Source organism: Carcharhinus amblyrhynchos, chromosome 8 (genome assembly GCF_965287045.1).
Source record: "Carcharhinus amblyrhynchos chromosome 8, sCarAmb.v2.hapA, whole genome shotgun sequence".
Classification (NCBI taxonomy): Eukaryota; Metazoa; Chordata; class Chondrichthyes; order Carcharhiniformes; family Carcharhinidae; genus Carcharhinus; species Carcharhinus amblyrhynchos.
Window position 1 is genome coordinate 125,592,108 of NC_137331.1, and position 21,589 is coordinate 125,613,696.

General features: G+C 45.0%; 1 protein-coding gene across 1 annotated transcript in view; it reads right to left on the reverse strand.

The window, feature by feature from the left end:
- Positions 1-989: 989 nt before the first annotated feature.
- Positions 990-21,589, reverse strand: part of LOC145347104 (E3 ubiquitin-protein ligase TRIM21-like) — a 28,785-nt gene continuing 8,185 nt past the window's right edge. The window contains exons 2-6 of the mRNA XM_080195019.1: positions 13,476-13,571; positions 11,969-12,208; positions 11,101-11,123; positions 4,782-4,918; positions 990-1,993 (exon numbers count right to left, since the gene is read on the reverse strand). Of these exons, the coding sequence (XP_080051145.1) occupies positions 1,377-1,993; positions 4,782-4,918; positions 11,101-11,123; positions 11,969-12,208; positions 13,476-13,571 (1,113 nt within the window). The 3' untranslated portion in view covers positions 990-1,376. The remainder of the gene's footprint in view (positions 1,994-4,781; positions 4,919-11,100; positions 11,124-11,968; positions 12,209-13,475; positions 13,572-21,589) is intronic.

The following is a 21,589-nucleotide window of genomic DNA, read 5'->3' on the forward strand; positions in this document are numbered from 1 at the left end:
AAACTTTTTGTATTGGTTGGTATGTGACTTCAAACTTTTGTAACTTTTTCCTGGTGGAAGAGAGAATGTCGGGGTACATGGGGGTCCTTGATTATGCTGGCTGCTTTGCTGAGGCAACGGGAAGTGTAGACAGAGTCAATGGATGGGAAGCTGGTTTGCATGATGGACTGGGCTACATTCACGATCTTTTGTAGTTCCTTGTGAAGTAGGGCAGGGCAGGAGCCCATACCAAGCAGTAATACAACCAGAAAGAATGCTTTCTATGGTGCACCTGTAAAAGTTGGTGAGAGTTGGTGACATGCTTTCAGTCACACATTCTTGTTTCCTAATGGTTCAGCCTCCACCAGGGTGGCACAGTGGGTTAGCACTGCTGCCTCACAGCACCAGGGACCCGGGCTCAATTCCAATCTTGGGTCACTGTCTGTGAGGAGTTTGCACGTTCTCCCTGTGACTGCGTGGATTTCCTCTGGGTGCTCTGTTTTGTCCCACAGTATGAAGGGTGTGCTGGTTAGGGTGCATTGGCAATGCTAAATTCTCCCTCAGTTTACCTGAACAGGTGTCCGAGTGTGGCGACTTGGGGATTTTCACAGTAACTTCATTGCAGTGTTAATGTAAGCCTACTTGTGACACCAATAAATAAATATTAACATTTTTATTTGAGACCTTGTGAAGTGCTTTGGATCATTTTTCCATATTAGTGATTCCTCTCAGTCAATGATGCATAATGTTGATTCCTGGATCAGCTGTCCATTATACGGAGTATCTGGTATCCAGTGCATCGATAGCAATGGAACTGAATATCTGGTGCTGCATGGTCAAAATTGTCTGTTTTGTTGTACTGCCCCAAGACAAATTTCTGCTGTGACGGTTGAATTTTATTGTCTAAGCCCCTGCACTCCCTTGCACCACCCCATGATTGAATGCATGGAACCAAACCGAATCGTAAAATATTCTTTATTACACGCAACACCTTGGTGACAGACAGTGAATATGACAGGCATGGAAAATGTGACGCACAATCACTTTGTGTTTGTACAATGCATATTTCTTCACAATAGAATTCATGACAGGCTTACTTAATGTAATTAAAGATTTGCAAGTCACATTTTAGTACCTATAATTACGCCCCATCTAAGAAAAAGAAAAGACAAACATGAGGGTGTGGTGTTTAAAACATCCATGTTGATAAACTCTGAACATGATGTTTGTGCTGAAAACAATGCACTGCTTTTGCCAAAACGCACCACCCAGCCTAAGAAGCAGTTGGCTGAATATAAATAAAAAATGCAATTCCAGTAATGTATTCATCAAAATCATTGTAAATGCAATATAATTCATTCTCCTCTTAGTTCTTCCATGTTAACACCAAGGACCCTTTAGGATTCTTCGCCTGGTATATTTTTATTGTCACCCTCGGCAATCTCTTCCATTGTGGGGACTAAGTGGCACAACACAATTGGTTCATAATTTTTGGAATGTGTGGTTGACGCAGGATTGAATGCAGGAAATACTGGTTTGCGGAACTTTGTTTTAAAGGAGTGAATGTGTGTGCCTCGGTAAACATTGTAGAAAGACAAGCGCCCCTCTTCGTAATCTAAAAATACTCCCAGTTGCTCACAGTTGTGATCTCTGCTGTTTGTATCAAGCAAGATGGACTCATCAGCGTGGAGTGCATAAAATTCCTTGTCAACCATCCGGAGGGACCATGAATATTTGTTCTTTCCCAGAACTGTTTCTTTACCTTTCCCTTTTCTGGCGATTAAGGCATAGGTGACACCAATGTTCCACCCATCCTTGTTCCTCACTTTCACCTCCCAGTAGTGTTTGCCCGATGAGAAACTCTCATTTGCTAGAACATTGGAAGAACCTTCAAACCGCATTGGATTGTTTTGGACACCTGAGGGTAAGGGGCTGTATTGCACAGAACGCAGATCAGCTGACAAAGTCAAATTCTTGTGTGCTGTGTTCTCATCGAAGGTAATATTTCTCGAATCTATAACATATTAATAAAATGCTTTTACTAAAACTTGAAAATTATTACCATTAACACTGCTCAACATCTAAAAGTTTAAATTTATACAATACCATGAGGTAAGACATGTGATTTCAAGAACGTTCCCCCTGGTCCTGGCTGTGATATGATACTAAACTAATAATCAAGCAGTTATTAGTAACTTTTACCAACGCCACAGTCTCTCATGTCTCTGCGCTCCTCCAATTTTGACTTCTTGCATAAGCCCAGTTTTAATTGTTTCTCTTCTCCTTCCCCTATATTGACTGGGACTGATTTAGTACTGGGGGTGTGGATGGGGCAGAGTTTGTAAGGAGCATCCAGTAGGGCTTCCTGAAACAGTTTGTAGATAGTCCAACTAGGGAAGGGGCCGTGTTGGACCTGGTATTGGGGAATGAGCCTGGCCAGGTGGTCAATGTTTCACTAAGGGAGCAGTTGGGGAACAGTGACCACAATTCAGTAAGCTTTAAGGTACTGATGGATAAAGATAAATGTAGTCCTCACGTGAAGATGCGAAATTGGGGGAAGGGTAATTACAACAATATTAGGCAGGAACTGAAGAATGAAGATTGGTGGCAGATGTTTGAGGGCAAATCAACATCTGGCATGTGGGAGTCTTTCAAGTGTAAATTGATAGGGATTCAGGACTGGCACATTCTTGTAAGGATGAAGGATAAGTATGGCAAGTTTTGGGAATCTTGGATAACGAGAGATTTTGTGAGCCTAGTCAAAGAGAAAAAGGAAGCATTTGTTGAGGCTGGGAACAAGTGTGGTATACAAGGAAGGTAGAAAGAAACTTTAGCAAGGAGTAAGGAGGACTAAAAGAAAAATCATTGGCCAGCAGGATTAAGGAAAATTGCAAGGCTTTTTATACATATAAAAGAATAAATACATAAAGGGCAAAAGAGTAACAAGAGAGAGTAGGGCCTCTTAAGGATCAACAAGATCATCTATGTGCAGATCCACAAGGGATGGGTGAGATCCTAAATGAATATTTCTCATCAGTGTTTTCTGTTGAGAAAAGCATGGATGTTAGGGAACTTGGGGAAATAAATATTGATGTCTTGAGGAGTGTACATATTACAGAGAAGGAGGTGCTGGAAGTCTTAAAGCGCATCAAGGTAGATAAATCCCTGGGACCTGATGAAGTGTATCCCAGGACATTGTGGGAGACTAGGAAGGAAATTGCGGGTCCTCCAGCAGCGATATTTGAATCATCGATAGTCACGGGTGAGGTGCCTGAAGATTGGAGGGTGGCAAATGTTGTGCCTTTGTTTAAAAAGGGCTGCAGGGAAAAGCCTGGGAACTACAGGCCAGTGAGCCTCACATCTGTGGTGGGTAAGTTGTTGGAAGGTATTTTGAGAGACAGGATTTACAGGCATTTAGAGATGCATGGACTGATTAGGGACAGTCAGCGTGGCTTTGTGAGTGAAAAATCATATCTCACAAATTTGATTGAGTTTTTTGAAGGGGTAACCAAGAAGGTAGATGAGGGCAGTGCAGTTGATGTTGTCTACATGGACTTTAGCAAGGCCTTTGACGAGATACAACATGGTAGATTGTTGCATAAGGTTAAATCTCACAGGATCCAGGGCAAGGTAGCCAAATGGATACAAAATTAGCTTGATGACAGAAGCCAGAGGGTGGTTGTAGAGAATTGTTTTTCAAACTGGAGGCCTGTGACCAGTGGTGTGCCTCAGGGATCAGTGCTGGGCCCACTGTTATTTGTCATTTATATTAATGATTTGGGTGAGAATATAGGAGGCATGGTTAGTAAGTTTGCAGATGACACCAAGATTGGTGGCATCGTGGACAGTGAAGAAAGTTATCTCCAACTGCAACGGGATCTTGATCAATTGGGCCAGTGGGCTGACGAATGGCAGATGGAGTTTAATTTAGACAAATGCGAGGTGATGCATTTTGGTAGATTGAACCAGGGCAGGACTTACTCAGTTAATGGTAGGGCATTGGGGAGAGTTACAGAACAAAGAAATCTAGGGGTACATGTTCATAGTTCCTTGAAACTGGGGTCACAGGCGGACAGAGTGTTGAAGAAAGCATTCGGCATGCTTGGTTTCATTGGTCAGAACATTGAATACAGGAGTTGGGATGTCTTGTTGAAGTTGTACAAGACATTGGTAAGGCCACACTTGGAATACCGTGTGCAATTCTGGTCACCCTATTATAGAAAGGATATTATTAAACTAGAAAGAATGCAGAAGAGATTTACTAGGATGCTACTGGGACTTGTTGGTTTGAATTATAAGGAGACGCTGGATAGACTGGGACTTTTTCTCTGGAGTGTAGAAGGCGGAGGGGTGACCCTCTCATGCTGCCGTGATGTTTTTCCCAATCAAAAATGCAACTCCTTCTTTTACCTCCTGTTCTATCTTTCTTATAGCATCCGTACCCTGGAACATTGAGCTGCCAGTCCTGTCCCTCCCTTAGCCATGTTTCAGTAATTGCTTTAATATCCCAGTCCCACGTACCCATCCATGCCCTGAGTTCATCTGCCTTGCCCGTCAGGCCTCTTGCATTGAAATAAATGCAGTTTAATCTGGACTTCTCTTGCTCTCTGTCTTGCTTTTGCCTGATCTGTCTGGTACTAGGATTACTGACACTGTCTTTACTATTTAATGTGCCCTCTTTAACTTCTCTTCATTAGAGCAAGCTTTATGTTGTGGTTGGGGCAGACTCAGTCTATTTAAACAGGGAATGATCTGATTAGTACACTCAATGTTATTAATCCACAGCCTCTTTCCGCACTCACATTCCCACATTCGTGGAAGCAATTTCTTCACAGCCTGGAACAGCTCCTGTACAGATCGTGTGAGTGATTTCAGTCTCCCATTCTCCACTGGCATTTCTTTACCAATTGATCTTTGCAAATCTTCAAAAGCTTCGAGACTGAACAGTGTGAAAAAAGTGAAGATAACGAATGCACTGTTACAACTTTATATGTTTGTGATAACTTCATTAAAATGTACCACTGTAAGCATTTTAAGACCCATGCCCTACTTTAGAGGCTCGTAAAATCCCACCCAAAGCCAACGGAGAATTCCGTTCTGTAAGCCTCGCCCACCCTGATTCCGGGGTGGGTGAGGTGGTACAGTTCCAACCTGTCTGTCAGCCTTGTTAGCTTTTGGATGAGATGTTAAATTGAGACATTGTCTGCCCACCCAAATCAATAGGAAGGTTTCATTGCTTTATTTAAAGCAGAGCAGGGAATTCTCCAGGTCAAAATAGTTCCTTCAACTAAAAATAGATTATCTGTCACAGTATTGTTTGTGGGACCTTGCTCTGTGTAAGTTAATTATTATGGAAAGAATTTGATATGTTCCAGCGGGCTTATTTCCCACAGGCCCGGCACATAAAATAGGGTGGGTTTACAAACTACCACTTTCCTACCCATCCCTGACCTCCCCCCAGACTCTCACCACCCTCTGGGTAAAAGTCTTTCCTCACATCCCCCCTAAACCTCCTGCCCCTTGCCTTGAACCTCTGTCCCCTCGTGACTGACCCTTCAACTAAGAGGAACAGCTGCCCCCTATCCACTCTGTCCGTGTCTCTCATAATCTCGTACACCTCGATCAGATCAGATCACCCCTCAGTCTTCTCCGCTCCAATGAAAACAACCCAAGCCTCTCCAACCTCTCTCCATAACTGAAATGCTCCCCCAGGCAGCATCTCCTCTGCACCCCCTCCAGTGCAATCACATCCTTTCTGCATAGAAACATAGAAAAACTACAGCACAAACAGGCCTTCGGCCCACAAGTTGCGCCGAACATGTCCCTACCTACTAGGCTTACCTATAACCCCCCATCTTACTAAGTTCCATGTACTTATCCAAAAGTCTCTTAAAAGTCCCTATCGAAACCGCCTCCACCACTATAATGTGGTGACCAGAACTGCACACAGTACTCCAGCTGTGACCTCACCAAAGTTCCATACAACTCCAACATGATTTCCCTGCTTCTGTAATTTATGCCTCGATTGATAAAGGCTAAGTACCTGTATGCTATAAGCTTTTTTCACCACTCTATTAACATGCCTTCACTAGGCTGATACCGGAGATGAGGGGGTTGGACTATGAAGAGAGGCTGAATAGACTGGGTCTGTACTCGTTGGAGTTTAGAAGGATGAGGGGGGATCTTATGGAGACATATAAGATATTGAAGGGGATGTATAGGGTAGAGGTAGAGAGATTCTTCCCGCTTAGAAAGGATAGCAGGACTAGAGGACACAGCCTCAAGATAAGAGGGGGGCAGTTTAGATCAGAGTTGAGGAGGAACTTCTTCACTCAAAGGGTGGTGAACCTCTGGAATTCTCTGCCCGTTGAAGTGGTGGAGGCTACCTCGCTGAATATATTTAAGTCACGGGTAGATAGGTTTCTGGTAGGCAAGGGAATTAAGGGTTATGGGGAGAAAGCGGGAAAGTGGAACTGATCCACTTCAGATCAGCCATGATCTTATTGAATGGCGGGGCAGGCTCGAAGGGCTAGATGGCCTACTCCTGCTCCTATTTCTTATGTTCTTATGCCCTTCCATCTTCAGAGATCTTTGGACAAACACACCAAAGCCATTTTGTTCCTCAGAACTTCCTAGTTTCATTTTGTTCATAGAATACTTTCTTGTCAAATTTTTCTTTCCAAAGTATATCACCTCATACCTTTCAATCAGAGACTTATTTAACCATTCCATCTATATCTTATTGTAACCCAAGACACTCAACGTCATTGTTAACCAATCATTGTGTCATCCACAAACTTACTAATTCTATCCACCACGTAGTCGTTTATATAAATAATAAATAATAGGGGGCTTATTCCTGTGGTACATCAATGGACACTGGTTTGCTGTCACTTATCCAGCCTTAGTCAACACCCTCTGTCTCCTACAACTGAGCCAATTTTGAATCCAGTTGATCAAATTACCCTGTATCCCAAATGCATTTACTTTCTTTATAAGTCTCCCATGTGGGACCTTTCAAAGACTTGCTGAAATCCATATAAACTGCATCATTGAAAACAGGAGTTGGAATAGTCATTGAAGTTGTACAAGACATTGGTAAGGCCACACTTGGAATACTGTGTGCAATTCTGGTCACCCTATTATAGAAAGGATATTATTAAACTAGAAAGAGTGCAGAAAAGATTTACTAGGATGCTATTGGGACTTGATGGATTGAGTTGTAAGGAGAGGTTGGATAGACTGGGACTTTTTTCTCTGGAGCATCGTAGGCTAAGGGGTGATCTTATAGAGGTCTATAACATAATGGGGGGCACAGATCAGCTAGATAGCCAATATCTTTTCCTAAAGGTAGGGGAGTCTAAAACTAGAGGGCATAGGTTTAAGTGAGAGGAGAGAGATACAAAAGTGCCCAGAGAGGCAATTTCTTCACACAGAGGGTGGTGAGTGTCTGGAACAAGCTACCAGAGGTAGTAGTAGAGGCAGGTATAATTTTGTCTTTAAAAACATTTAGATAGTTACATGGGTAAGATGGGTATAGAGGGATATGGGCCAAATGCGGGCAATCGGGATTAGCTTAGGTGTTTTAAAAAAAAGGGTGGCATGGACAAGTTGGGCCGAAGGGCCTGTTTCCATGCTGTAAACCTCTATGACTCTATAACTGCACTACCCTCATCTACACACCTGCTCATCCCCTCAAAAAATTCAATCAAATTTGTTAGACATGACCTCCCTTTGACGAAGCCATGCTCTCTATCCCTGATCAAGCCTTACCAAGTGGAGGTCAACGCTGTCCTTAAGAATTTTCACCAGTAGTTTGCCTACCACTGACATGAGACTCACAGGTCTGTAGTTCCCTGGTTTATCTACACAACCCTTCCTAAATAACTGAACCACATTAGCTGTTCTCCTGTTCTCTGTCACTTCCCCATGAGGTCAGAACCCTGCAGTCTCCTCTGTTGTCTCCTACAGCAGCCTGGGACATAATTCATCCAGACCTGGAGATTTTCTACTTTTAAGCCTACTAAACCTCCAATACACCTCCAAATGGGTTAGCACCATGGTTGGCGCTGCTGCTTCACAGTGCCAGGGACCTGGGTTTGATTCCAGCCTTGGTGACTGCGGAGTTTGCAGTTGCCCCTTTGTCTATGTGGGTTTCTTCTGGGTGCTCTGGTTTCCTCCCACAGTCCAAACATAAGCAGGTTAGGTCAATTGGCCATGCTGAATTGCCTGTTAATGTCCTAAAATGTGTAGATCAGGGAGGTTAGCCATGGTAAATGTGTGGGGTCACGGGGATAGGACTTGGAGTGGGTCTGAATAAGATACTCTGTCAGAGGGTCAGTGCAGACCCAATGGGCCTAATGGCCTCCTTCTGAACCATAGGGATTCTTTGAATACCAAAACGTAAATAAATAATCAAGGGTCAATTTGGCTTGCTTTCAGGACAATAACATGTTGTTCACACCGTAAAGTTTTGGTGTGGGCAACGGTGCAGGAGCTGGCAGCTTGATTTTTTCACTCAGATGTTCAAAGGGTAGGAAGGAAGGGAAGGTCACTGTTAGGGGGTTGCCCTTAGTCAATCACGGGGGCCTCCCGCTTAAGGTTAAAATTCCCCTTCCTGAGTTTTATATTTTAAAACTGGACACGAACCTCAAGATTGGTTGAGAATGTACGGTTAACTGCAGGGTGTTAACTAGGGAAAGAGTAGGGTCCATTAAGGACCACAGTAGTAATTGTGTGTGGAGCCGGAGAACATTGATAGGGTTCTAAATGAATACTTTGTGAAGTTCACTAGTGAGAGAGATGCTGTGGGCCTAGAAATCGGGTGGAAGGACCTTATACTATTGAAGAAATTAACACAGGCAGAGAGGAGGCTGTGAGTGGTCTGGCAGGCTTAGAGGTAGATAAATCCCCAGGGTCGGATGAAATGTATCCCAGGCTGTTGAGTGAAGCAGGGAGGAAATAACAGGGGCACTGGCAATAATTTTCAATTCCTGTCAGGCCACAGAAGACATGCCGGAGGACTGGACAACAGTCAGTGTGGGACCATTATTCAAGGAGCAGTTAGGAGTCTCACACACCAGGTTAAAATCCAACAGGTTTATTTGGTTTCATTGATACCAATTAAACCTGTTGGACTTTAACCCGGTGTTGTGAGACTTCTTACTGTGTCCACCCCAGTCCAACGCCGGCATCTCCACATTGTTCAAGAAAGGCAGGAAGAAAACTACAGGTCAGTCAGTCTAACCTCAGCGGTGAGGAAACTATTGAAAGCAAATCTGAGAAACAGAATTAATCTGCATTTGGAGGGATTAATGAAGAACAGTCAGTGTGGATTTGTTCAGTGAAGGTCATATCTGACCAACGTGATTGCATTTTTGAAAGAGGTGACCAGGTGTATAAAATTTAAAGTTTATTGATTAGTGTCACAAGTAGATTTACATTAACACTTCAATGAAGTTACTGTGAAAATCCCCGAGTCGCCACACTCCGGTGCCTGTTCGGGTGCACTGAGGGAGAATTTAGCATGGCCAGTGCACCCAACCAGCACATCTTTCAGACTGTGGGAGATAACTAGAGCACCCAGAGGAAACCCACAGGGAGAACGTGCAGACTCCACACAGACAGTGACCCAAGCTGGGTCCCTGGCACTGTGAGGCAGCAGTGCTGACCACCTTGTCACCATGTAGATGAGGTCAATGTATTTGATGTAGTCTACTTGGACTTCAGCAAAACTTATGACAAGATCCCACATGGGAGACTGATAGTAAAGGTGAGAGCCTGTGGGATCCAAGGAAATTTGTCCAATTGGATCCAGAATTGGCTGAGTGCCCAGAGGCTGAGGGTGTTTTGTTGGACTGTAAACTGTGTCCAGTGGGTCTCCCAGTGTTGCTGTTTGTAGTTTGTATAGATGATTTAGATTTGAATGTAGGAGGGTTGATCAGTAAGTTCGTGGACGATATGAAAATTGGCAGGGTGGTAAATAGTGAGGAGGATAGCCTTAGATTACAGGAGGATATGGACGGGCTGATCAGATGGACCGATTAGTGGCAAATGGAATTCAATCCGGATGAGTGTGAGATGATGCACTTGGGCAGAACAAACAAGACAAGGGAATAGCGGGATCTTGGGAAGCCCCGAGGATCAGAAGGATCCTGGTGTACATGTACACTGATCCCTTAAGGTAACAGAACAGATAGGCATATGGTATAGAACTATAGAATCATTACCATGCAGAAGGAGGCCATTTGGTTCATCAAGTCTCCAGTGACTGTCCAAAAGAGCACCTTACCCAGGCCTACCTCCCTACCCTACCTCCGTAACCCCGTGCATTTACCGTGGCTAATCCACCTAACCTACACATCTAGTTATGCTAAATTTTGTGTAAAACTTTGGTTAGATCACACTTGGAGTACCGTGTACAGATCTGCTTGTCATATTCTGAAAAAGAGACAGAGACACTGGAGAGAGTGAGTTGTTGATGCATATCAGAGAGAAGAGAGAGGGCTGTGCTGTTATGAGGAAGGATGAGTGGAGGCTTGGACAGAATGTCAGATGCCCTGATGTAAATGTGAGATAACCTCTCTCTCCAACACTTTCTCCATTTTAATTTTCAAATATGAACACAATTTTAAAAAGCATGATGGACTGTACTTCCCCCACTGAAGGGGCATTCCATGTTGTAACAACCCTCTGAATTAAAATAAAATTTCCAGATATTTCTGTTGTTTATAAATTCATAGCGCCTCGATACCAAATGACTCACAATTTTTCTCAATTAGCTTCATCAGAACTTCTCAGAATTTTCACACCTTTATCAGGTATCCTTTTATTTTCTATATTCTCGTAAAAGGCCCCAGTCTGGACCAATTCCTTCTGTTTTTAGTTTTTCTCTAGAAATGTCCAAGTTGGGATTTCGACTTATCTGTATAATTCTGACATTGCCGAAGCAACTATCCGCTCTAGAAAACATCATCTTTTGTTATCCATTAAAATCAATATGAAGTGGGCAGCCAACCAGCAACACCCGTTCTATACCGGCAGCAAATAGAAACTGCGATCTATCCTGGAAACATTCCCACAAATCACTCAGGAGATCATCAAAAATATAGTGATCCTTACCGTGTCTTCCAACTTATGACTTCCTGTAATTCAAAAGAATGGATAAATTAATTAAATTTATCAATCAAAGCCAAAACTAAATATATCTAATCCGTGCTGTTCCTGCTCTGAGAATGTTCGATGGGGTCGGTGTAGAGGGAGCTTTACTCTGTATCTAACCCCATGCTATACCTGTCCTGGGAGTGTTTGATGGGGACAGTGTAGAAGAAACTTTACTCTGTATCTAACCCCGTGCTGTACCTGTCCTGGGAGTGTTTGATGGGGACAGTGTAGAGGGAGCTTTACTCTGTATCTAACCCCATGCTGTACCTGTCCTGGGAGTGTTTGATGGGGTCGGTGTAGAGGGAGCTTTACTCTGTATCTAACCCCATGCTGTACCTGTCCTGGGAGTGTTTGATGGGGAACAGTGTAGAGGGAGCTTTCTCTGTATCTAACCCCGTGCTGTACCTGTCCTGGGAGTGTTTGATGGGGGGACAGTGTAGAGGGAGCTTTCTCTGTATCTAACCCCGTGCTGTACCTGTCCTGGGAGTGTTTGATGGGGGACAGTGTAGAGGGAGCTTTACTCTGTATCTAACTCCGTGCTGTACCTGTCCTGGGAGTGTTTGATGGGGGGACAGTGTAGAGGGAGCTTTACTCTGTATCTAACCCCGTGCTGTCCCTAGTTGATGACGTTGGATGAGAGTGTGCCTGCAATGGAAAGTGATCCTTTTCCAGCAGTAACATGCCTCACTCCGTGATCACAAAAAATTAATAATGATGACAGTTGAATGTAAAATGATGGAATTGGTTACCAGGTTTGAGAGAGAGCTATGGTTCTTGGTTTGCACGTGAAGTTAAGAATTATGTCCTGACCTAATTAAATATTCACCTGTAATGCCTGTATACTCTCAGAGTCTCGATCTGCATTCATCTCATCGACTCTCTCCATTATGGAAGTGATGGCATCACTATAAGCCTCCTTGTCCACTTGTTGTCCTGTAATAATGGCTTCCATCGCCAAGCTTTCTGCTTCAATCAGGTTCATTGTCGTTTTCATGTCATTCTCCAGGAGCTCCTTAATTATGTTGTATTTCTCTTCAACGGACTCTTTTGTTTTTGAGATGATAATCTGCGCGAAAAGCAATTCGGAGCATTTAACCCAAAGGGGTAGGGAGCCTGAGAGTGTGAAGGAATTGGTGACTCCAGTAGGTGATTAATTAGTGAGAACGCGTTACAATTTGCCTGAGACGGATTATCAGAATTTGGATTTGAGTTAAAGTGGGGAGGTCTGAACAGTGGAAGGACAGTAGCAACTCACAAAATGCTGGTTACAACAGGTTTGAATACAGGGCATTGGCCAGGACAAGCAATATCATTTATCTATCTTGTGTTATCTTGATCCCCCTGTTCCCTTTGTGATATTAATTGCTTATTAATATGGCCATTATGCCATCTCTGGTGGTTAGGTGAGGGGGAATTCAGTTTATGTTCTTAGCATCATAAGAACATAAGAACATAAGAAATAGGAGCAGGAGTAGGCCATCTAGCCCTTCGAGCCTGCCCCGCCATTCAATTAGATCATGGCTGATCTGTCGTGGCTCAGTTCCACTTTCCCGCCCTCTCCCCATAACCCTTAATGCCCTTGCCTATCAAAAACCTATCAACCCGCGTCTTAAAAATATTGAGCGAGGCAGCCTCCACCACTTCAACGGGCAGAGAATTCCAGAGATTCACCACCCTTTGAGTGAAGAAGTTCCTCCTCAACTCCGTTCTAAACCGCCTCCCCTTTATCTTGAGGCTGTGCCCCCTAGTCCTACTGTCTTTTTTGAGCGGGAAGAGTCTCTCCACCTCTATCCTATCCATCCCATTCATCATCCTATATGTCTCAATGAGATCTCCCCTCATTCTTCTAAACTCTAACAAGTACAAGCCTAGTTTATTCAGCCTCTCCTCATAGCTCAATCCCCTCAACTCCGGTATCAGCCTAGTAAACCTCCTCTGCACTCCCTCCAGGGCCAAAATATCCTTGCGCAGGTGCGGCGTCCAAAACTGCACACAGTACTCCAGCTGCGGCCTCACCAATGCCCTATACAGCCGCAGCAAGACCTCCCTACTTTTATATTCAATCCCCCTCGCTATGAAGGCCATGTGATATCATGTGATATAACTGACAAGGAAAGGATAGACGGATTGGATTTTCCAGCTCATCATCAGTGGGCATTGTGTGGGGCTGTACAGGAAAATTTGGAGAGCCGTTGACTTTTGACAGTTCCCCAGGTTTTCCGACCCTGCCCACAACGATGCCTGTTGGGGCTGGAAAATCTCACCCATTAACTCATGTTCCTCTCCACAGGTACCACCTGAACAGCCGAGAAAGTTGATCGGAATGTGCTTACTTCAATGTCCTGTAACGTGAGGGGAATCCTGCCCATCTCCTTTTTCATTCGGTCATGACCCTTCTTCAGATCCTTCACTTTCCTCGTAATCTGTAACTAGGATGGGTTGAACAATAAGCAAAATGAAATGAGAACAAAAATGTGCTCAAGACACTCAGTAGCCCCAGCAGCATGGAGAGTGTGAGGAAGGTGGGGTTACCAACACAGCTCAACAACTTTGAAAATTACATTCCTCCCCCAACATATGGCCTGATTTACTGTGCGTTTCCAGCACTGTATAAAGTGAAGAGTTACTGTATACGTTTCAGAAAAGAACTAGACCAACCATTAAGTGTTGTGGCTCCCAAGAGCGTGCCTGAGGCTGGGCGTTCCCCAAAGTCATAGAGCCAGACTCATAGAGGTTTACAGCATGGAAACAGGCCCTTCGGCCCAACTTGTCCATGCCGCCCCTTTTTTTAAACCCCTAAGCTAATCCCAATTGCCCACATTTGGCCCATATCCCTTTATACCATCTTATCCCCATGTAACTATCTAAATGCTTTTTAAAAGACAGAATTGTACCCATCTCTATTATTACCTCTGGCAGCTTGTTCCAGACACTCACCACCCTCTGTGTGAAAAAATTGTCCCTCTGGACACTTTTTTACCTCTCACCTTAAACCTATGCCCTCAAGTTTTAGATTCCCCTACCTATGGGAAAAGGTATTGACTATCTAGCTGATCTGTGCCTCTCAATATTTTATAGACCTCTATAACAGCCTTCTATGCTCCAGAGAAAAGAGTCCCAATCTATCCAGCAAGTCCCGGTAGCATCCTAGTAAATCTTTTTGGTGCTCTTTCTAGTTTAATAATATCCTTTCTATAATAGGGTGACCAGAACTGTACATAGCACTCCAAGTGTGGCCTTACCAATGTCTTGTACAACTGGTCACCTCACTATAAGAAGGATGTGGAAGCATTGGAGAGAGTGCAGAGGAGATTTACCAGGATGCTGCCTGGTTTGGAGGGTAGGTCTTACGAGAAAAGGATGAGGGAGCTGGGGCTTTTCTCTTTGGAGCGGAGGAGGATGAGAGGCGACTTAATAGAGGTTTATAAGATGATGAGGGGGATTGATAGAGTGGATGTTCAGAGACTATTTCCTTGGGTGGATGTAGCTGTTACTAGGGGGCATAACTATACGGTTCACGGTGGGAGATACAGGAGGGATGTCCGAGGTAGATTCTTTACTCAGAGAGTGGTTGGGGTGTGGAATGCACTGCCTGCTGTGATAGTGGAGTCGGACACTTTGGGAACTTTCAAGCGTTTATTGGATAGGCACATGGAGCACTCCAGAATGATAGGGAGTGGGATAGCTTGATCTTGGTTTTGGACAAAGCTTAGCACAACATCGAGGGTCGAAGGGCCTGTACTGTGCTGTACTGTTCTATGTTCTATGTTCTGTCCATCATCTACAAGGCACAAGTCAGGAATTCTCCCCATGTTCCTGGATGAGTGCAGCTCCAACGACACTCAAGAACAAAGAACAGTCCGGCGCAGGGACAGGCCCTTCGGCCCTCCAGGCCCATGCTGATCATGATGCCCTAACTACACTAAACAAAACCTTCTGCCCTTTCTCCATCCGTATCCCTCTATTCCCTCCATATTCATGTATCCACCCAGATGCCTCCTAAATGTTGCTAATATGTCTGTTTCCAGCACCTCCTCTAGCAGCGCATTCCAGGCACCCGCCACCCTGTGTGAAAAACATTCCCCCCCACATCCCCCTTAAACTTTCCCCCTCTCACCTTGAACCCGTACCCATCTGTAATTGACACTTCCACCCTGGGGAAAAAGCCTCTGACTCTCCACCCTATCTATGCCTTCCATCATTTTGTAGACCTCTATCAGGTCTCCCCTCAGCCTCCAGTGAAAATGTTTGACACCATCCTGGACAAGGCAGTCTCACCTCAACCATCAACTTAAACTTTTGTCCCCTCCACCACCAATGCACAGCATCGATGTGCCAAGTCTTATTCAATAGCACCTTCCAAACCCGTGACCTCTACCACCTAGAAGGACAAGGGCAGCAGATATGTAGGAATAAGATCAACTGCGAGTTCCCCTCCAAGACACACACCATCCTGACTTGGAATGATATCACCATCCCTTCACTGTCATTGAGTTAAAATCCTGGCATTGTAAGTGTACTTACACCGTAGATTGCAATAGTTCCAGAAAGTGGTTCACCACCACCTTCTCGAGGGCAATTAAGGAGTGTAACAAATGCTGGCCTAGCCAGCGGCATCCACATCTCATTAACTAATTTCAAAAAATATTCAGTAAGGCACGTAGGAACGTATATATATATCTATGAATTAGGAACAGCAATAGGCCACTCAGTCCCATACAGCATGCCACACTCTCTGGTAAGATTATGGCTGCTCTGAATGTGGCCTCAACTTCACACTTATGACTAACCATCCCTCCGATAACCTTGGACTCACTTGTTCATCAAGGACCCATCTACCTCTGCCTCAAAAATATCCAGCGACTCGGCCTTCACTGCTTTCTGGGGAAGAGAGCTCCATAGACAAGACCTTATCAGACCATTTTTTTCCTCCTCTACATTTTACATGGAAGACCCCTTATCTTTAAACTGTGTCCCCTGTTTCTAGTCTCTCCCACAAGGGGAAACATCGCCTCAGCATCCACCCTGTCAAGTGCCCTCAGATTCTCCAGCCTTCCAATAAGATCACTTCTTATTCTTCTCAATTCCCATTGGTGTAGGCCCAGCCTATCAGACCTTTCCTCATAAGATAACTTCCCCATCCCCTGTCAGGTGAACTTTGCTCTGAACTGTTTCTAACACTTTTATATCCTTGCTTAAATAAGGGAACCAAAACTATACACAATACTCCAGCTGGACAGCAAAACATCCCTACTTCCAGTTTCCATTCCTCGCAAAAAAATGCCAACATTCCATTTGCCTTTATAATCACTTACTCTAACCTGCAAACTAACTTTTTGTGATTAATGTACCAGAATACCCAGACGTCTCTATACCAGAGTTCTGTAATCTCTCTCCATTTAAATAATATTCTGCTTTTCTATTCTCCCTGCCAAAGTGGACAAGTTCACATTTTCCCACATTATGCTCCATCTGCCAGTGCTTTTCATAAGAACATAAGAAATAGGAGCAGGAGTAGGCCATCCAGCCCTTCGAGCCTGCCCCGCCATTCAATAAGATCATGGCTGATCTGTCGTGGCTCAGTTCCACTTTCCCACCCTCTCCCCATAACCCTTAATCCCCTCTCTTATCAAAAACCCATCAACCCGCGTCTTAAAAATATTTAGCGAGGCAGCCTCCACCACTTCAACGGGCAGAGAATTCCAGAGATTCACCACCCTTTGAGTGAAGAAGTTCCTCCTCAACTCCGTTCTAAACCGCCTCCCTTTTATCTTGAGGCTGTGCCCCCTAGTCCTACTGTCTTTTTTGAGCGGGAAGAGTCTTTCCACCTCTATCCTATCTATCCCATTCATCATCTTATACGTCTCAATGAGATCTCCCCTCATTCTTCTAAACTCTAACGAGTACAAGCCCAGTTTATTCAGCCTCTCCTCATAGCTCAACCCCCTCAACTCCAGTATCAGCCTAGTAAACCTCCTCTGCACTCCCTCCAAGGCCAAAATATCTTTGCGCAGGTGCGGCGCCCAAAACTGCACACAGTACTCCAGCTGCGGCCTCACCAATGCCCTATACAGCTGCAGCAAGACCTCCCTACTTTTATATTCAATCCCCCTCGCTATGAAGGCCAGCATCCCATTCGCCTTCCTGACCACCCGCTGCACCTGCAAGCTGGGTTTTTGCGACTCATGCACAAGGACCCCGAGGTCCCTCTGCACCGTCGCCTGCTGCAGTTTTTCGCCCCGTAAGTAATAGTCCTTCCTACCATTCTTCCTACCAAAGTGGACCACCTCACACTTGCCAACATTAAATTCCATTTGCCATTTCCTGGCCCATTCGGCCAGCCTATCTAGATCCTTCTGCAGACTCTCCACACCCTCCGCACAATTTGCCGTTCCCCCAATCTTGGTGTCATCAGCAAATTTCGACACCCTACACTCGGTTCCCTCCTCCAGATCATCTATATAAATGGTAAAAAGCTGAGGCCCCAGCACCGACCCCTGGGGCACTCCACTAGTCACCATCCGCCAATCCGAATAGCACCCATTGACCCCCACTCTCTGCCTCCTATTTGACAACCAATCCTCTATCCACGCTAACACCCTACCCCCAACTCCATGTCCCTCAACCTTCTGCAATAACCTCTTGTGAGGTACCTTGTCAAACGCCTTCTGAAAATCTAGAAAGACCACATCCACCGGCTCTCCTCTATCCACCACCCTAGACACATCCTCATAGAACTCCAGTAAATTTGTCAGACACGACTTCCCTTTAATGAAACCGTGCTGCGTCTGCTCTATCAAGCAATTCCCTTCAAGATGCTTTTCCTGTTTATTAACCTGTCTAACTCGCTTTGCAGATTCCTTAAGTTCTCATCACAACCTTCCTTTGTGTCATAAGAACATAAGAACTAGGAGCAGGAATTTGAGAACTCTGGAGGAGTCAACCCTTTGGGGATGGGAAGGAGGCAAGGGTGGGGTGGGGGGGTGGAGCGTGCGGTGTGGGGGGGTTGTGGGCACTCTAGAACAGTGACCGGTGATGGAGCTGTCCACTGCCTAGCATACCCCCCAACCTTCCCCACCTGAAGCCCAATCAAGATGATCTGCCAAGTTTTGACCCCCTCTCTCCCCGTCTCTCAACCCCTCCTGCTGTCCTGTTTTTTTAATTCACTCCTGGGACATGGGCATTGCTGGCTGGCCGGCATTTATTGCCCATCCCTAATTGCCCTTGGAGGGCAGTTGAGTCAACCACCTTGTTGTGGCTCTGGAGTAACAGGTCGGCCAGACCAGGTAAGGATGGCAGATTTCCTTCCCTAAAGGACATTAGTGAACCAGATGGGTTTTTCCAACAATCAACGGTTTCATGGCCATCAGTAGATTCCTAATTCCCAATATATCTTTTGTTGAGTTATTGAAACACAGACTTTAGGAGGCCAATTAAGGAACTGAGAGTGGGAATACCGCCCGAGACCCTGTCCAACACCTTTCTCCCACCTCCTGTTACATTGTAAACAGGTTCGGGGGGGGGTGTTAGAGTTGGGATTCATTCAATAACTATTAAACCAATATGCTTTACATTCATCTGCAGCACTCAAAGAAAATAAAATGACATTAAAGAAAAGTTGAGGATTGGAGTGGCACAATAGTGATCTGAACTCATGAACCTGATGGCTACATGCTTAATGACAAGAGGGAGTTCAAAGAAAGTACAGTAGGCAACACCCTCATTACACAAGGAAATTTATACTTGCTGCAATTTTCAGTGCGATTATTAAATCCGCAGGGTGAAAGCAAACCTGTTTTCTTGCTTCTGTTTGAAAGAAAATAGCTGATGGCAATGGCTCAAAATTCTAATTTATTTTGAACTAATAAATTTTTAATTTGATTTATTATTGTCACACACAGTGGGTTAGCACAGCTGCTTCACAGCTCCAGGAACCTGGGTTCAATTCCTGGCTCGGGTCACTGTCTGTGTGGAGTTTGCACATTCTCCTCGTGTCTGCGTGGGTTTCCTCCCAGTGCTCCAGTTTCCTCCCACAGTCCAAAGATGTGCGGGTTAGGTTGATTGGCCATGCTAAAAAATTGCCCCTTAGTGTCCTGAAATGTGTAGATTAGGGATATTAATGGGTAAATATGTAGGGATATGGGGGTAGGGCCTGGGTGGGATTGTGATTGGTGCAGACTCGATGGGCCAAATGGCCTCTTTCTGCACTGTAGGGTTTTTATGTTCTATTCTATGTATGTAACAGTGAAAAGTATTGTTTCTTGCGCTACACAGACAAAGCTTAGAGAAGGAAACGGGAGAGTGCAGAATGCAGTGTTACAGTCATAGCTAGGGTGTAGAGAAAGAGCAACTTAATGTGAGGTAGATCCATTGAAAAGTCTGACAGCAGCAGGGAAGAAGCTGTTCTTGAGTTGGTTGGTACGGGACCTCAGACTTTTGTATCTTTTTCCCGACGGAAGAAGGTGGAAGAGAGAATGTCCGGGGTGTGTGAGATCCTTAATTATACTGGCTGCTTTGCCGAGGCAGTGGGAAGTGTAGACAGAGTCAATGGATGGGAGGCTGGTTTGCATGATGGACTGGGGCTACATTCATAACCTTTTCTAGTTTCTTACGATCTTGGGCAGAGCAGGAGCCCATACCAAGCTGTGATACTTGTGATAGAAAGCAAATAGAATTTTGTCCCTCATTGCTAGAGGGATGGAGTTTAAAAACAGTGAGATTATGTTCCAGCTGTTTCAGGTGCTGGTGAGGCCACACCTGGAGTACTGTGTACAGTTTTGGTCTCCTTATTTGAGAAAGGATATACTGGCACTGGAGGGAGCCATGATGTGGAGACACCAGCATTGGGGTAAGCACAGTAAGAAGTCTCACAACACCAGATTAAAGTCCAACAGGTTTATTTGGTAGCACAAGCTTTTGGGGTCTCGCTGCTTCTTCAGGTGAGCGAGGAGTTGTATTCATAAAACAGGGCAATACATAGACACAAACTCAATTTACAAGATAATGATTGGACTGCGAGTCTTTACAGGTAATCAAGTCTTAAAGGTACAGACAGTGTGAGTGGAGAGAGGGTTAAGCCCAGGTTAAAGAGATGTGTATTGTCTCCAGACAGGACAGTTAGTGAGGTTTTGCAAACCCAGGCAAGTCACGGGGGTTACAGATAGTGCGACATGAATCCAAGATCCCGGTTGAGGCCGTCCTCATGTGTGCGGAACTTGGCTATCGGTCTCTGCTCAGCGACTCTGCGCTGTCGTGTGTCGTGAAGGCCGCCTTGGAGAACGTTTACCCAAAGGTCAGAGGCCGAATGCCCATGACCACTGAAGTGTTCGCCAACAGGAAGGGAACAGTCTTGCCTGGTGATTGTCGAGCGGTGTTCATTCATCCGTTGTCGTAGCGTCTGCATGGTCTCCCCAGTGTACCATGCTTCGGGACATCCTTTCCTGCAGCGTATCAGGTAGACAATGTTGGCCGAGTTGTAAGAGTATTTACCATGTACCTGGTGGATGGTATTCTCACGGGAGATGGTGGTATCCGTGTCGATGATCCGGCATGTCTTGCAGAGGTTGCTGTGGCAGGATTGTGAGGTATTGTGGTCACTGTTCTCCTGAAGGCTGGGTAGTTTGCTGCAGACAATGGTCTGTTTGAGGTTGTGCGATTGTTTGAAGGCAAGAAGGGGGGATGTGAAGATGGCTTTGGTGAGATGTTCGTCTTCATCAATGACACATTGAAGGCTTTGGAGAAGACATCGTAGCTTCTCTGCTCTGGGGAAGTACTGGACGACGAAGGGTACTCTGTCCACTGTGTCCCGTGTTTGTCTTCTGAGGAGGTCAGTGAGTTGCCTGCAAAACCTCACTAACTGTCCTGTCTGGAGACAATACCCATCTCCTTAACCTGTGCTTAACCCTCTCTCCACTCACACTGTCTGTATCTTTAAGACTTGATTACCTGTAAAGACGCGCGTTCCAACCATTATCTTGTAAATTGAGTTTGTGTCTGTATATGCCCTGTTTGTGAACACAATCCCTCACTCATCTGAAGAAGTGAGACTCTGAAAGCTTGCGCTACCAAATAAACCTGTTGGACTTTAACCTGGTGTTGTGAGACTTCTTACAGGAGGAAGTGCAGAGGAGATTCACTAGGTTGATTCCGGAGTTGAGAGGGTTGGCTTATGAGGAGAGACTGAGTAGACAGGGGCTATACTCATTGGAATTCAGAAGAATAAGATTATGAAGGGAATAGATAAGATAGAAGCAGAGAAGTTGTTTCCACTGGCGGGTGAAACTGGAACTAGGGGGCATGGCCTCAAAATAAGGTGGAGCAGATTTAGCACTGAGTTGAGGAGGAACTTCTTCACACAAAGGGTGTGAATCTGTGGAATTCCCTGCCCAGTGAAGCAGTTGAGGCTACCTCATTGAATGTTTTTAAGGCAAAGATAGATAAATTTTTG